A 13,733-nucleotide genomic window follows, 5' to 3' on the forward strand; every position below is an offset into this window, starting at 1 on the left:
TTACTTTCATTGACTTGTGATTGAAAACTATAATCCTCCTGACTGGAATTTACAATTTCAGTTGTTATTATTATAGGCCTGCTATTAAAGTTCTCTTGACTGTTAGAAGGTAAAGACACATCATCTCTAATTTTGCTAGAAGTAGACTCGTTAAGATGTACTGGAAATACCAGAATCAGTTTCAATATCTTTTTCAACTCCTGCTTGATCAAATTCGTAGTCCGAAGAGTAGCAGTCAGGATCTGAATTTGTCTCATCGGCAGTGTCATCAGTTCCCATAATAAGATTCCACTTCCACGTTTTCTTCGATCTCTTACATCACTGTCTACAGTTTCAGGATCAATATAGCTAGTGTTAGCTTCAGAACCTATTTTGTTTAACTTACTAAGAACTTGAGCAATTTCATCATTATTTTTGTGCAAATCTGCCATATTGATGAAAATAAAATATGTTTTAACAGTAAAAATATTTATATTGTAAAATAAAAATGTTATTTTTTTTAAATTAGTGTATGATTACGTTTATCAATTATAATAAAAAAAAGTTTAGCAAAAAAACAATTCATAAGCTTTCGTCTGATACAATGCAATATAATCAGACACTACCATTGTTCATAAACTTTTTTGTCTGGTAGATGATGCAATATAATTAGACACTAGCACTACTATTTATAAGCTTTCGTCTCACAGGCAGTGGAACTAACAAAAAGTGGTTAAAGTCTGATACCATATGCAATGCTCAACCAAACTCCTCCGAAGTACTGAAGGGACGATTGAATAGAGGATTAGTGGAGAAGAAGGGGTAGTCCAGTGGGGTAATTCATAACAAAAAACAAATTCCTGGAAACTCATGTCATCTGAGAGGCGAATGCTTATGAATCTTGGGTTAAATTAACCTGATTTATTTCTTCATCAGCCTTTTAGTATGTGGAGGAAAATCAGTTTGTTTTGCGCTATATTTTTGAGCTGGTAAGTGTAAAATGTATATATATAGAAATTTGTATATGCAGAATGTAAAATTTGTATATACAAAATACTTTTATATTGTTTCTCTCTATTTTTTTATTTCTGAACAAATTTTTCTCATATGGGCATTGTTTGTTTTAATGTTTTAAATAAAAATAAAACCAAAAAATTCAAATAACCATAAGATTGAACAGACTTAACAAGAACAAGCATCAGAAAGTAAAAAGTTATAATTTTTTGATACCTCTTTAAATGTTGAACATTTGAAGTTAGCACCAAATTGAGAGTCAGTAAGCTACTGATAATTATTTTTAAACTGATTTTAAATAAAAAAAAGAATTGGGAAAGTATTTTTGGTGCCATTTTTTAAGTTTTTATATTTTATTTGTAAAATTTTGAAAAATATTATAAAAGTAATATTAGCTAGAGATATTACTGTTTTTAATATTGTAGAGCCAATTTTTTTTTAAGTCCCAGAACGAATACAAATAATTTCATTAATTGCTTTGTGTTACAGCATCCATTCATTGTTGATTTAATGTATGCTTTTCAAACTGGCGGTAAACTATATTTAATTTTGGAATACTTAAGTGGTGGGGAATTATTTATGCATTTAGAACGTGAAGGAATTTTTCTTGAAGATACAGCATGGTGAGTTTTAACGAAATTATAATTTATATGCATGCATATAAGTTTATTGTGTATTAGTATAAAATTGGAATCTTTAGTATTATAATTGTAAAATTATTTTAATTCTTTTTTTATTCATTTCCTAAAAAGTAGAAAGACTTAACAAAAAGACTGCAATTTTAATAGAACTGCCAAGAAAGAATTTAGAACCGTTAGTTGCTCTTAATTGGCATATAATCGAGTTGGGTAGGTCCATAGGCAGAGCCATTCCAACCGAATTGCAAAGTTAAAGGGTCACTGTTTCTATACAACCCAATAATTCATTCTTACTATGATCCAGTGAGTGTCTAACCAGAACTACAGAAGATGTGAGAAAGAGAAGGGATCAAAAGGAAGAGGGCAGATGATGAGAAAGAATTATCCTCCCATAAGAGACCACCAAACTTTATGTACTAGCTTAGCATCCTTATCTTGGTCGTACTTATATATATATATATATATATATATATATATATATATTTTTTTTTTTTTACTTAGCTTGTAGTTGTAGCAGTTTACTAACATGGCTTACAAGTACACGTGAGTTCAGTTCCACTGTTCCTTATTAGAAAATCAGGGTATCTTACTCTGGATTGGTGGAACTCAAGATATTACTAATTACAGTTTTGAGTTGATCTGCTGCAATATATTTTGCAACATTTGCAATTCCTTTTCTTATAGGTATGAAATGAAATGGCCAGAATTTTGAAACTTCACAATAGTACATTAGACAATTTATGATAGAATCTCTTGTTTTGACATGACACTACCATTCAGAGAGATAAATTGCACTCAGCTGGACAATCCATTTGCTCCTCACATCTCTACTGTTGATATCCCTCCGTCCCAGCCCAGCCATGTTTGTATATGAACCATGAAGACAAAAGGATAGAAGTCCAGTTTATGTTTTACTGACCCTCATATTATGATAACTGTTAGTTTAATTTTTAAGATTCTTTAACAGATTAATTTGACTGTTGAATTATGCCTTCTAAATATTATTAGCTTAATTTTTTTTTGTACTTATTTACCAATAGCTTGCTGGTCTTTACTTTTAAGACTGTTGTTTTAATTCATTGCTTATTTATTATTGTGTTGGTATACTGTATTCTTGGTGATTGTACTTTCTATGTTCATATTGCCAGATCAGTAACAAGCTATAATGCTTATATATAGAATATTCATGTATGTGTTAGTTTGGCAGTGCTGCCTGATTTAGTAACAGATTTTCTCTATTTTAGATTTGAAATTATTACTGTACACAAATAACATTAATACCATCATACCATACAGCATTTTAAATTCAAATTTACTTTTTTAAAATCTGTTTCGTTTAATTTTGGTTTTATTGATAAATGGAAGAAATCACATTAATATATAAAGTAGAAAAATGATTTTTTTTTTTTTCATATTCGTTTTAATATTAATAATTATTATTATTAGAATTGCATAACGAGTGATAAAAGTAACCTTGACTCATCTGTTTAATATATAATTAATAATTTCTATGTAGTTAATTTTTTAATTAGTACATGTATTTTATCGTATATGACCTTGGCATAGAAGTAGTGGATATTATTTCAGTTTTGTTATTTTTATTTCATTGATGTCAAAATCTAATTATTTTTATTTGTTTTGAAAATCATTAGGTGATTACTTTTAATTGTAGATTATTGTTGTCTAACAATTTACTTGCAGTTTATTATAATGTATTTGTCTGTATGAAATTACCTTATAACAGCATTATATTTTATCAAATAAAGTTACAGTTGGCCGACAGAAGTAACATAAAAATATGAACTATAAAAAAATTAATCTTGTTCCTGTATCAATAAAATATTAAATTATCTCAAGCACTTTTGGTTGTTACATTTTATTCTGAAGATATTAAATTAAAAGTATATTTATAATTTGTTTATATAAAAAATTAATTCACCATAAATATGAACTAAAACATTTAACATTGAAATGTAAATATATTTTTTACATTTATGCTACATGATGATAGTGTAATAACTAAAAACACATGAAATTTTATTTTAGTGTTTTTTGATTAACATCAAAAAAGGATGGGATGATGGTTTTAATTCAACCCATAAATACATGTACCTTATAACTGACTTCAAAAAAGAAGGAGGTTATCAATTCAACTGTATTTTTATTTTTTAATGTATGTTGTGCAATATCTCCAATGTTAGTAAACTGATTTTGATAATTTTTTTTATTTTTAATTAAGAGTATACTTTTGCAGTTCTCCCATATAAACTTTAACTATAATCTTAGGAAAAATACAAAAAAAATCCGATGGGCTCGACACCCTTAGCTTATGATCATTCACATCAGTATAATGTTGCTCATTGTTCCCTGTATGACTAGGATATTAATGACAGTCTGTACTATTGTTGTTTAGTCTCCATGGAAATATTCTGCACTTGACATCTACGTATCGCTTTGAATGTTGTTCAAACTGATGAAATGGTTACGCAGTCATCAACATCTTTCATTCTAAGACCAATAGTCTTGTCATCAAATTTTATTAGTACAGCTGCCAGTAAATCTCCTTTGTATGTCAAACCAAGGTGGTAAGAACATTGCTCTTGCATTTCGTTTGACAAACGTTGTGTATTAAACTGATATGATGAGCTTGACTCTCTAAACTTTCATTTTGTAAGATTTGACTGTTACACATTCTCATTGTTGAAAAGTCTCTGCAAAAATATTCATGGCATTTCTTTCTATATATTTCTTTAAATGATAATTCCTTTCTCAGCAATTTTCCTTTAAACATTGCTGTCTCATTTGAGCATTGTGTTTAGTAGGCCTACCCATATTTTAATTACATTATAATATATTATAGTTAAAATATATTAAATATAATATATATATGTTAGTAGTATATATATATATACTTAAACGTTAAAAATAATTATATTTTTATTTATTAACTGAAGTGAAAGTATTTACAACAAATAACTGTTTTTCAAGTCTGTGCGAGCCAACACCACCAAAAAAAACCTATGATCTATATAATACAAATCCTACTTCAAAAAATGCAAAATTGGTAGTAGAAATTTTACTAAAGTAAATTGAGATCTACAAAAATATAATATAACAGTAAAATGCAACATACAAAACTATGATATAAGAATACATTATAGATGCTTACATTATTAACACCAATTATAAATACCTTAGTGAACTCAACATGAGGTATGATAGTGAGACGCTCTGTCTTACATGCTCTTGAGATCCCATTTTAAATGTGGGAATCCCATTTAGACACTTAGCAGTTGGTTGAAGTACTAACTTTTCATATGTTTAACTTATGTTGGCAGGCACTGACTTCAAAAATAATTTTAAATACTTTTACTTTAGTTAATAAATTTAAATATAATTATCTGTAACTTTTTAGTACTATTATTTTTTGAAGTTGGTATTTATTTTTTAAATTATTTTATATAATTAAATATTTTGTTAAAATTAATATTCTTGTTTTACTCTTAACCAAATTAAGCAATTTCAATGATTCTTCTTTTACATTGAAGAAGTTCTCTTCAGTGGTCCTGTACTAACTTTTTTCATAATTTTTTTATTACTATTAGATTTTTGTAGCATAATGATGTACAGCCTAAATCATTTTGATTTTCAAATCTTTAATTGCATTTTCTGTTGTTTTTATTCTTTTATTCTTAATCATTTGTGATTTTCAGAACATTAGCAATTGTTAAAGTATTATGATAGCATCTAAGTGGTGGGGGGAAACTACTTAATTAATTGATTGGCTTATTGATTGAATAGGTTGTTTTGTTATTTCTAAAGCATTCTTGGAACATTCCAGACATGTTTTAAAGCACTTTATTAATTTTAGTGTTATAGGGAAAATTCTAAAAACATTTCAAGAATAATCTAGCAGTTTTGATATATCAGAGTGACATCAAACTTCAAAAGCTTATACCTATTTGTCAAACTAATTTTTGGACGTGCAGATTATTAAATGATCTATTTAAATCTTTTTTTTTAGTTAAATTTTTTTTTACTGATCTATATATTTTCCCATTAAAGCTATTGCCATATATATTACTATAGCCAGGAAAATAAAACTTATGCTTGGTATAAGGTAATCCCATTAGAAAATAAAATGGAATTAGATTTTAGTGCAGAAGTGTTGGTCCTACAAATATGTATTGTAATTTAATTTTTTCAAATAAATATTTTGGAATTTTAGGCATGTAACCACCAAAACAGACCAAAAACGTCACCAGACATGAAAAGTATGTCTCACTTTTGAATATCTCCATGTTATAAATCTTCAGTTTGATTCTAAAAACAGATTTTTGTTCTATGTATATTTTTATATTTTAACTTCCTCAAATTCTAAGATATTTGATATTTTACATTTACATTGTTTTAATAAATAATGAAGAAATTAACTTTAAAATAACTATAATGCTTCTAACATTTGTTGATATCCAAAATAACCAAAGTTTGTTTAAAAATTAGAAAATACCACAGAATTTAAGAAATGGGGACTCTAATTACAGAACTTTAGTATTGCTACGTCTAGGATTAAAGCTGTGTAACGTTTTTCCAGATGAGTATGCAGCGTTAATATCCCTAAAAAAAAAAAACAATATTTAATTTACTAATTTTTTAATTGCTACAAAACCTGCCAGTTTTTAGATTGTAGCTCAAAATAGGTAGGCTTCTAGTAGTAATTAAAAAATATTATTTTACTGATATTTCATATGAATTAATTATTAAAAATACTGTTTTCTTGAAGATAAGTAATTATTAATTTCAATCAAAATCCCAACATTTAAAACTACACCAATTACTTTTTGAATGGGTGATTTTTTTCTTTTGCTTGTCTATTGACTAAGGTTTCCTTGTTTCCTTTGTTTACTACTGTAGTTTAGTACACTCAGTAGTTTACTGAGATTATATTATTGTAGTGAACTGTAGTTGATATTGAGATTATATTTAAATAATTTTTCATAAAAAAATATTCACCTCTCCCTTATGTTACTTGTTTTTAAAGTAAAGACCACTTGAAAATTTCTCTCCTTAATATTGGCGAACCTGTGTCGTTCATGGCCGTGCTACTAATAAGCATACTGCATTGTTGTCTGTAAGTTTTTGCATTGTAATATCTTTGATTACATTTGAATTGTTACATTATAAAATGAATAGGAAAATTGATGTTGCCGATGTCTGTGAAATGCATGGAATCTTCCTTTTTTAAACCATCAGAATATTAAGCTGGCTGAAATTCATAGGTAGATGGTTGCTGTGTATGGTGATGATGTAATGAATGAAAAAACGTTCAAAAAGGTTTAGAAATAACAGAATTAATGTGCATCATGAAGAACATTCTGGGGGGCCCTCGTTAATCACCAAGGAGTTGTTGAAACACGTCCATGATGAAATCAGAAAAGGTCATCACTAAACGATTTCCGACCTGGCCCTTCTTTTTCCTGATGTTTCAAGAGCTGGTATTGGTCACATTGTTTGTGACTGTTTAGGCTTCAGAAAGGTTTGTGCACGCATCTGAAAGGTTTCAGTGCCACACATCGTAACGGAACGTTACAAAAAAATGGGATCTGCTTTGGAATTTTTGATGCGCTACACAGAAAGAGGTGATGAATTTTGTAATTCCGTTATTACTGGCAATGAAACATGGGTTTCGTATTACACACCAGAGAGAAAACGACACTCAGGTGAATGGTGTCATCCTCAATCACCAACCAGACCAACAAAGGTCAAGCCACAGCCATTTGAACGCAAACTGATGGCCACAGACTTTTGGGATCAGTTTGGCATACTGCTGACTGATTTCATACCATGTGGAACAACTATAAATGCAGAAGCCTACTGCAAAACTCTACATAAGTTACAGTGCACCATTCAAAATCTGGTCCAATACATTTACTGAGAACATTTGTTTGGGAAATTGAAAGAACTTTTGAGCAGTAAGCAATTTGCAGGTGACTATGAACTTAAAAATGCTGTTAATAGTGGCTAAATGGACTGGCGGCAGAAGAATACAACGAGGGTATATTGAAGATGGTGTATTGCTATGATAATTGTTTTAATTTATGTGGCGATTATATAGAGAAGTAGTATAAGGTATGTAGTTTAAGAAAAATATAAAGTTTTCAGAATATTTTTTTTTTTTTTAATAATTATACCGTCTTTATGAGATAACCTCTCATAGATATAACTCTCAGTGAAATATATATAATCTACCCAGCTTCTTGGTGCAACTTCATTATATTTCTACTTATTTTTCTAAATATGTTCATTACTGCAGTTTATCAACAACATATTTTTTATATAAATTCATGAGGTAAATTAAGTTGGTAATATACAAGCCACACTTGATTACCAATTCCACAAAAAAAAATTCCCTGACAAGGAGTCTTCTTCTTTAAGACTTTGGGGGTTGGCATTCCCACGGCCCTAGCTACTGCAGCTTTTCTTCCCACTACACACTGAGCTGCAGAAACCTTTTCACTATACACTTACACATACACTAAACCAAGAACACTACACAATTAATAACATATACCCTTACATTACAACATTCTACACTATTTGTTCTTACACATACACTTGGTGATGTTGCAACACCTTATGAAGCGCATCCATAACCCAAGGTGGAAATTATCATGCTGACAGGTGAATGGCTCTGCGTAGTGAGTCTCAAACAATGTCCTCTGGGAACCGGGGTGAACCCAGTTGTATTCTGCTGTAGCACCAGTACGTGTGCGCTCTGCTGGAGTGCCCTATCGCCGGTACTCATGGGACCAAAATTTCAGTTCCAACAATAAATTCTATGATGGTTGGTGGTCCATCCAATAAAACCACCAATTTTAGTCTAGTGAAAAGGCCTTGGTCAGCTTTGTCTGACGAGGATAATGTTACTGCAGAAGAGAATATAATAAATTCTAATGTAAAATATAAGAATGTTCATTTGGTTGTTCTTCAGAATAATCAGGAGAGTAGCTGCCTTCAAAAGGTCTCACCTTTCCTGATTAACAAATGTGTCATCAGTTCTATTAGTTCTCTAAAGAACATCAGAAAACTACGAGATGGAACAATTCTGATAGAAACATTTAATGATGAGCAGAGTCACTCCCTGTTATGTCTCAGCAATATGGGAAGTATAAACATTAGTGCGACATGCCACAAGAACCTAAATACCAGCTGGGGAGTAATTTTTTGCTGCAATCTTCCGGAAATGGATATAAACAAAATTGCTGATGAACTTCGTAACCAGGAAGTTGTGGAAGTGAAAAGAATAAAGAAACGGCAGAACAGAGTGGAAGAAGCTACACCTTCCCTTATATTAACTTTTAATCTTCCAGTACCACCAGAGAAGATTAAGGTGGGTTACCTGTCAGTCGGCTGCAACCTTTCATTCCCAACCCACAACAATGCTTTCAATGCCAAGGGTATGGCCATGCCACAACTTCTTGTTGAAAATTTGTAATTTGCACTCGATGTGCGAAAGGTCACAACAACACCAACTGGCAGGAAGAAGAAAAATGTGCTAACTGTGGTGGAACAAATTCAGCCCAATCTCAAGATTGCCCAACTTTTATTGAAAAGAAGGCAATCCTAAAACTTTGTACCAAGCAAAAGCTTTCTTTCCCAACAGCTCGAAGATAATATAAAAAGACTCTCGAAACCTCATTAAATCGGATGTCTCCTTTGCTACTGCAACATCAATTATAACTCCTATAAATGCAGGCAGCCAACAGTGCGGATCCTGCAGTGAACTGAAAAAGCTTGTTCAGGTGTTATCTGATCAGGTTACTTCACTTACTGCAACTATCTCTGAGTTAATGAAGATGAATAAGAAGTCAGTAGTAGCAGCTAGTGAAGCTAACACTAGTGGGATCCCCTAGAAAGTTCCTGTCCCTAAAGTTCTACCTTTTCAGACAGAAGTAAATACAGCTGGTGGTAAGCCACCCAATAAGCTCCCTCTTAAGGGAGTCCACACAATCACCTCCTCTGGGATGTCTGCAACATCCAATTTTTCTAAATCTCTCCCTCCAACACCATGTCTACTGGAGGATATAGTAGAGGAACTGCCCGACCCCAGGGCATCGGAGTTTTTTTAAACCAAAAAATTTGAAAAAGAAAAACCGAATCACTTGTAACTAAATTTTTCATATATATTTATCTGTATTTCGTATTATCTTTACTATTTTTATGAGTATTATTCAGTGGAACGTTAGAGGTCTTTGCTCCTGCATTGAAGGTGTTAGTGTTGATGCGCACACATGAACCATTAATAATGTGCTTTCAAGAAACGCATCTATTACAGCAAGATGTGGTAACACTCAGAGGCTGTACATGTGAGAGATATGATTGTCTTGTAGATAATAGAGAGAGTGGTGGTACTGTTATTTTCATGCAGAATGAGGTGTCGGCTACAAGGCTACCATTAGCTACCCTCATTCCTGCTGTTGCTGTAAAAATCTCAATTCTCTTTAAATTCCATATCTGCAATTTTTATCTCTTCCCGAACTCTCAGTTCAATGCTCTAGAAATAGCAAATCTCCTCTCGCAAATTCCATTGCTGTCATTAATAGTAGGAAACTTCAGTGCCCACCTTATTTCCTGGGGCTCATCTTTCTGCTCCACTCGAGGAAATATTATAAACATAATCAGACAAGACTTGGAAGACTGTCTTCTGAATGATGGGTCATACACATTTATGTCTTCATCTTCAGGTACACTGTCAAACATCTACCTCTCCTTATGTTCACAGAATTTACTCCCTTGTCTTAATTGGTCTGCTTGTGACGACCTTCATAGCAGTGACCACAGGCCAATTATTATAACCACTGGTGTCAAACGCAAGACGAATAAAAAGGCTACAGCGATGGATTGTGGAAAAGACAGATTGGAATGGTTGCATAAAGCCTTCCCATCACAGTGTGACGATGGTGCAGACACCCTTGATGAACTTACATCTTTTACGTCTCTGATACTTGACACTGCTAATAGATATATCCCACAAACATCGGGAAACCCAAAGTGTCTTTCTGTTCCTTGGTGGAATGATGATTGCCGGAATGCTATTAGCAGTAGACGACAGAACTGCGCAAATTTAACTGCAGGCCTACAAATGAACGCTTAGATTTATACCGTAAGGCTAGAGCAGCATGTTGTCAAGTACTCTTGGACGCTAGGAGAAAGTCATGGAGGAAATACGTGGACACCATCTCACGCACTACTCCCACGTCTGCTGTGTGGAAGAAGATCCGTACAATTTGTGGATCACCAAAACAATCCATTCTTGGACTTATTCATGAAGGAGAACTCCTTACATCAACTTCTGCAGTGGTAAGTAACTTGGCAGATTCTTTTCGTTCGGTGTCTCTCACCTCATCATACAGTAATTTATTTCAAAGGTACAAAATACAGACGGAAGTACTACCGTTCAACATTAATGATTCAGTTGGTGAATTAGATGCTCCATTTTCATTCAACAAGTTGTCACACGTACTTAAAAATTCACGTGACACCTCCCCTGGACCTGACAACATTTGTCTCAGTGTGATCTCACACCTTCCAAATTCAGCGCTACAACACCTATTGTGTATTTATAATGGTTTATTCTCCTCACAAAATTTTCCTTCGGTCTGATCAGAAGCCATTGTCATACCAGTGCTTAAGCCTGGTAAAGTCAAAAAAAGCCCCTCAAGCTACCTTCCCATCTCTTTGACAAGTGACTTATGCGAAGTAAGAGAGAAAATGGTGAACTGCAAGCTCACATGGTACTTAGAGAGAAATGGCCTTTTGTCTTCAGAACAGTGTGGTTTCCGACAAGGACGATCATCTATTGACCATTTAGTGTCATTAGAAACAGCTATTCAGAATGCTTTCCTGCTATGCCAGCGCCTCGTCGCTATCTTTTTTTATATCTCAAGGGCGTTTGACATGGTCTGGCGATGTGGAATCCTAAATATCTTCAAAGAATGGGGCGTAAAGGGCCACACACTGGCTTTTATCAGAGGTTTCTTAAATTACCGAACTTTCCGTGTTCGTGTTGGAGATTCTCTATCGGGTAGCATCACTTTGGAGAATGGAGTCCCTCAAGGAAATATATTAAGTGCACCTTGTTTGTTATAGCCACCAACAGTATTACTGATTGTGCGCACCCACCTGTTTCATGTTCATTATTTGCTGATAATTTTGCTGTATATATTATGTTCTGTTCAACAGCCACAGCAGAGAGACTACTACAGAACACAATATCTCTCCTTGAAGCTTGGTTTCTGAAGGTAACTGGCTTCATATTTTCACCTGAGAAAACAAAATGTATATACTTTTCTCGCTTGCGGGACCCATCTACTCCAGAATTTTTTCTCAACAGAGAGAAAATTGCTATCACTTCTGATAACAAGTTTTTAGGTTTGATTTTTGATAACAGTCTTCCATGGGTCAAACACATAAAAAAACTAAAAATAAAATGTTCTAAACTGCTAGATATGCTACGAGTTCTTAACAACACTAACTGGGGAGCCGATAGGTCATGTATGTTGTGATTTTATTATTCGTTAGTTCATTCCCGTTTAGATTAAGGTTGTATCACCTACTCTTCAGCGCGTAATACTGCACTGAAAATGTTACATCATGCCTTTCTACGTCTTGCTACAGGTGCTTTTAGATCAAGCCCTGTCACTAGCATACTTGTGGACTGTGGGGAACCATCACTTTGAGATAGATGTGACCAACTTTCAGCATCTTACTTTGGCCGTCTTAAAGGGCAATCAAATCACCCGACTTTTACCTTGGTTCTTGCGAATCCTAATTTATAAAGATATGAAGACCATTCATGATCTACTGCACCTATGGGTGTACGTATCCGGCGGTTACTACAACTTTTAAACATAGACGTACGTGCTATTTTTCCAACGTATCCCTGTTTGTATCTGCCATGGAGAATCAGCCTTATAAATTTTATTTTTGATCTCACAATATATAAGAAACAATCAACACCACCTATCTTCTTTCAGCAAAATTTTCACCATATTCTTTCCAGAATTAACACAGACGCAGTAGTATGCACAGATGGATCAAAACAGAATGATACCATTGGATGCGTATTTATTCTTAATAGCAGAATCTATATGTTTGATCTACCTAATGTTACAAGTATACTTACTGCAGAACTGTACGCCATCAATAAAGCTTTAAATATTGTTAACCCAATATACCATCATATCCTTATTTGTAGTGACTTGTTTAGTGCACTCCAAGCTTTGGAAGATTTTTACTCTAGACATCTGTTGGTCATCGAATTCTATAACCCAGTCACCGAATTGAACCATCGGAACACACATGTGAGTTTCTGCTGGAAACCCTAGCCATGTAGGAATTGTTGGCAATGAACGCACAGATTCTGCTGCTGGGGACGCATGTAGTTAACCTTCTGTCACTAATCGTGTTACTACATATGATTTTAGCAATTGTGTAAAACACGCTCTTCGAACTAAGTGACAAGGTGACTGGACTGCAACAGTGGATAATAAACTCCGATACATTAAAAACACTGTATTGCTATATGACACGTCTTTCGGAAAACTCTGTAGAGAGCAAGTAGTCCTTTGTCGATTGCAGTTAAGCCATACTAGAGTCACGCATGAATGTCTAATGTCAAAAGTAAATGCACCAACATGCGTACAATGCAACTGCCACTTGACTGTGTGCCATATTCTTGTGGATTGCATTTGTTATGCGGCATTGCATCGTAAATTTAAATTGCCCAGGAGCATTCGTCAAATCCTGAGCAATAATAAGGAAGTTTTGGACCAGGTCTTTTTATATCTTGGATGTATTAATATTTTACATACATTTTAATAATGGTGTTATTTTTTTATTTATTTTTAATTTTTTATCTGTGATAGTAGTTATGTTTATTTTTGTGATATTAGTTTTATGTTTGTAAACTTGGTTTAGTTTTTTTTATTTTTTAGTTTTCCCGTTATCCAAGTTCGGGCCTTATCACCCCTCTTGGACTTTGTTAAATTCTTTTTAGTTTAAGTTTTATTTTATGTTTTTAATTTTACGCTTTTTTACGTT

At 32.9% G+C, this 13,733-nt stretch overlaps 1 protein-coding gene across 1 annotated transcript in view; it reads left to right on the forward strand.

Moving 5' to 3' along the window:
- The window catches only part of S6k (Ribosomal protein S6 kinase), a 96,570-nt gene that overhangs the window by 44,367 nt on the left and 38,470 nt on the right, over window positions 1-13,733 (forward strand). The window contains exon 4 of the mRNA XM_075364589.1: window positions 1,483-1,616. Within this exon, the coding sequence (XP_075220704.1) occupies window positions 1,483-1,616 (134 nt within the window). The remainder of the gene's footprint in view (window positions 1-1,482; window positions 1,617-13,733) is intronic.

This window comes from Lycorma delicatula, chromosome 4, assembly GCF_047948215.1.
Source record: "Lycorma delicatula isolate Av1 chromosome 4, ASM4794821v1, whole genome shotgun sequence".
Classification (NCBI taxonomy): Eukaryota; Metazoa; Arthropoda; class Insecta; order Hemiptera; family Fulgoridae; genus Lycorma; species Lycorma delicatula.